At 52.3% G+C, this 3,385-nt stretch overlaps 1 protein-coding gene across 1 annotated transcript in view; it reads left to right on the forward strand.

Annotated features, from left to right (window-relative positions):
* Window positions 1–3,385, forward strand: part of RAB33A (RAB33A, member RAS oncogene family) — a gene marked incomplete at both ends in the record, with an annotated part of 4,144 nt that overhangs the window by 374 nt on the left and 385 nt on the right. The window contains 1 exon segment of the mRNA XM_010288446.1: window positions 3,348–3,385. This exon segment is cut by the window's right edge and continues 1 nt beyond it. Within this exon segment, the coding sequence (XP_010286748.1) occupies window positions 3,348–3,385 (38 nt within the window).

Genomic DNA, 3,385 nt, shown 5'->3' on the forward strand with positions numbered 1-3,385 from the left:
CGATTTATGCGGTTTGCTTGAGTCTGCAGGTAGTCTGAAATGATAGCTTGGGGTGGAACACTGCTGTCCTGCCCTCCTGACACCCAGCGTAATGGCCTGCAAAGCATCAGGGTGGCCTCCAGCCTCAGACACTGGACCAAAAGAGAGGCAAAGCTGCAGGGAGCTGGGGGAAGGAGCTGCATACAGAAAGCAGTGTGATTTGGGGGGAGCAGATGGTTGTAGGCTGGCAGTGGCTGGGCTGGAAGGCCAGGAGCTCACACGAGCTGGTTGCAGTGGGCTTGGCCGCTGTGGTATTAATGCTGAGGACTTCTGTTAGCAGGTGCTGGGAGGGTGCAATTTCAGCAGAACTAGAATAGGACAAATTTGCTGTACAAAGGCCAGCGTGGCACCTGTAAGAAAAGCATCAGCCCAAACCCGAAGAGCTCTGGCTGATGTGTCGGAGCAGATCTGCAGATCAACAGCAGGAAACAGACTGGGGAGCACAGTTTGCAGCTGAGCTGGGCCTGCCCAGTTAGGTGGATCAGCACTGACAGCCATCTGGGTGTAAGACTGATTGCCAGAAGAAGCAAATATTGCTATTTTGCTGACAGATGGGTGATAAAAAGTTGAGGACTAGTCACAATAAAATTAGAGCTACTATCAGTGGGCAAGAACTTTAGTTGTGCTTTTAAACTGTCCATGAACATTTCTTTCTCTCTCCTTTAAGAGGAGAGCTGCTTATTTTTCCCCTTGTCTTCCCCAGCCTCCATCCAACACCACATAGCTGCAGTGTTGTAAGCTGTAGTGCAGGCTGGCATGAAGTCTGTCTTACTGCCATTAGCTGGAAAACATTGCCAGGTTTTCTACCTTCGGGTATTATTTGTGCTCCAGCAGGCCGGAGTGGGAGGCAGTGCAGCAAACTGGCCTTTTCCTGGGACCGTGCATCCAAGAGGGGAGGTGAGAGGTGGGAGAGCCCAGATGGAACAGCCCAGGAGAGACTGGCAGGGAAACGAATGAGTAGCAGCTCTTTGCCAGCATTTTTCCACTCTCAAAGATGCTGGGGCAGGCACTGTCTCTGTGGGGTACAGGGTGGTTTGGATTAACCACACATGCTTGTTTAGAAACTGCCAGTTCCAGGCTTCAAGACATTACTTACAAGGGCCAGCAGAACTCACAGAATCACAGACTAACAGCGCAGAGTGGGTAGGAAGGGACCTCTGGAGGTCTTCTGCTCCAACCCCCCTGCTGAAAGCAGGGCAACCTAGAGCTGATTGCCCAGGACCATGTCCAGGTGGCTTTTGAATATCTCCAAGGGTGGAGGCTCCACAACTTCCTGGGCAATCTGTGCCAGTGCTCAGTCACTCTCACAGTGAAAGGTGTTTCCTCATGTTCAGAGGGAACCTCCTGTCTTTCAGTGTGTGCCCACTGCCTCTGGTCCTGTCACTGGGCACCACTGAAAAGACCTGGGCTCAGTCCTCTTTGTAGTCTCCCTTCAGGCATCTATACATGTTGGTAACATTTGCCCCCCAGAGTCTTCTCCAGGTTAAACAATCCCAGGTCTCTCAATCTTTCCTCATAGGAGAGGTGCTACAGTCCTTTCATTATCTTCGTGGCCCTTCTCTGGACTCTCACCAGTCCATGCCTCTCCTGTACTGGGGAGCCCAGAACTGAACAACAGCACTCCAGGTATGGCCTCACCAGCACTGAATAAAGGGGACGGATCACCTTCTTCGGCCTGCTGGCAATACTTTGTTTAATGCAGCCCAGGATACCATTCACTGCCTTTGCTGCCAGGGTACACTGCTGGTTCATGTTCAACCTGGTGCCCACTGGGACCCCCAGGTCCTTTTCTGCAAAGCTGCTTTCTAGCTGGGTGGCCCCCAGTGCCTGGAGTTGTTCCTCCCCAGGGGCAGGACTTGGCACTCCTCTTTGTTGAACTTCATGAGGTTCCTTTGGGTGCGTTTCTCCTGTTGAGGTCCCTCTGGATAGCAGCACAACCATCTCACATTCTATCCACACTCCTCCCAGTTTGGCGTCATCTGCACACTTGCTGAGGATGCAATCTGCCCCACCATCCAGTTCACTAATGAAGATGTTGAACAGGACTGGGCCCAGTATTGACCCCTGGGGTGCACTGCTAGTTACCAGTGTTCAGCTAGACTTTGTGTCACTGATCACTGCATTCTAGGCCCAGTTCAACGTTCAGCCAGTTTCCAGTGCTTCTCACTGTCTGCTCATCCAGCCCAGGACCTTTTTGGCTCCTCTGTCACTTGGGTCAGGAAGTTGTCATCAAAGCTCTCCAGGAACTTCCTGGATTGCTTACACCCTGCTGTGTTCTCCTTCCAGCAGCTGTTGGCGTGGGTGAAGTCCTCCACGAAGACCAGGCCCTGTAAACATGAGGTTGCTCCAATCTGTCTGCAGAGCACCTCATCCGCTTGTTCTTCCTGGTCAGGCGGCCTATAGCAGACACCCACTACAATGTCACCCATATCGGTCTGCTCTTTAATCCTCACCCACAAGCTCTCAGTTGGCTCCTCACCCATTCCCAAGAGCTCTCTCTTCAGAATTGCTTGAGAGAGCATCCATTCATGCTGCTCTCTCACACAAAGGGTGGCTCCCCCTCCTCATCTGACTCCTGACTCCTCTGTACATACCACTGTGTAACTCTCGGGGTTCTCTTTTATGGTGTAGGATTAGGTGGACAAATGTCCTGATCTGGCGCACGAATGTTTGTGAAATGAGAAGTGCTTTGTGCAGTTCGTTTCTGTCGCGGGGATGGTGGTCAAGTGCATCGGGAAGAGGATGAGAAGCAGGGAGCAGTCCAGCAGCAGAGAGCTGTAGGAGGGCTGCCTGGCAAGGTGTTACAAAGTCAGGTAAGTCATCAGGCAGGGACTTTTCTTGCTGAAAAGTGTACTACCAATTCTCTTGAATAGATAGGATCAGCTGCAGTGGCTGAGAATGGGATACGCTGTTCAGAGCCTTGTACTTGCCTGTGAATATTGAAAGTGAATGAAAGTGCTGACTTATGATCTCTGTTGCTAGATGAGTTGGCCTTGCTTGGTTGATTTACACAACCACTGGCCTATATGGCCTTGGGCACTGTCCACATAGGCCCAAAAGCTTGTGTGACTCCTCCATCAACCCCGGTTCATCTACTAAGAGATGGCCCCTCCCTGCAAGGCTCGCTTTGCCTGCGCCCTGTCTCACGGCTATGGCATTGCTGGCAAAGACAAGAGCAGCGCGAAGCCCTCCAGCACCTCCCTGCAGGGAGTTCAACAAGGCAGCCTACTCCTCCAGCAACAGGCCCTGCCCCAGGGTGGACACTCAGTGCTCCTGTAGCCTTCTCTCTTGTCTGCTTTGCTTCCTAGGTGCAAGTGTGGGACACGGCTGGCCAGGAGAGGTTTCG

This window comes from Phaethon lepturus, unplaced genomic scaffold (assembly GCF_000687285.1).
Source record: "Phaethon lepturus isolate BGI_N335 unplaced genomic scaffold, ASM68728v1 scaffold1776, whole genome shotgun sequence".
Taxonomy (NCBI): Eukaryota; Metazoa; Chordata; class Aves; order Phaethontiformes; family Phaethontidae; genus Phaethon; species Phaethon lepturus.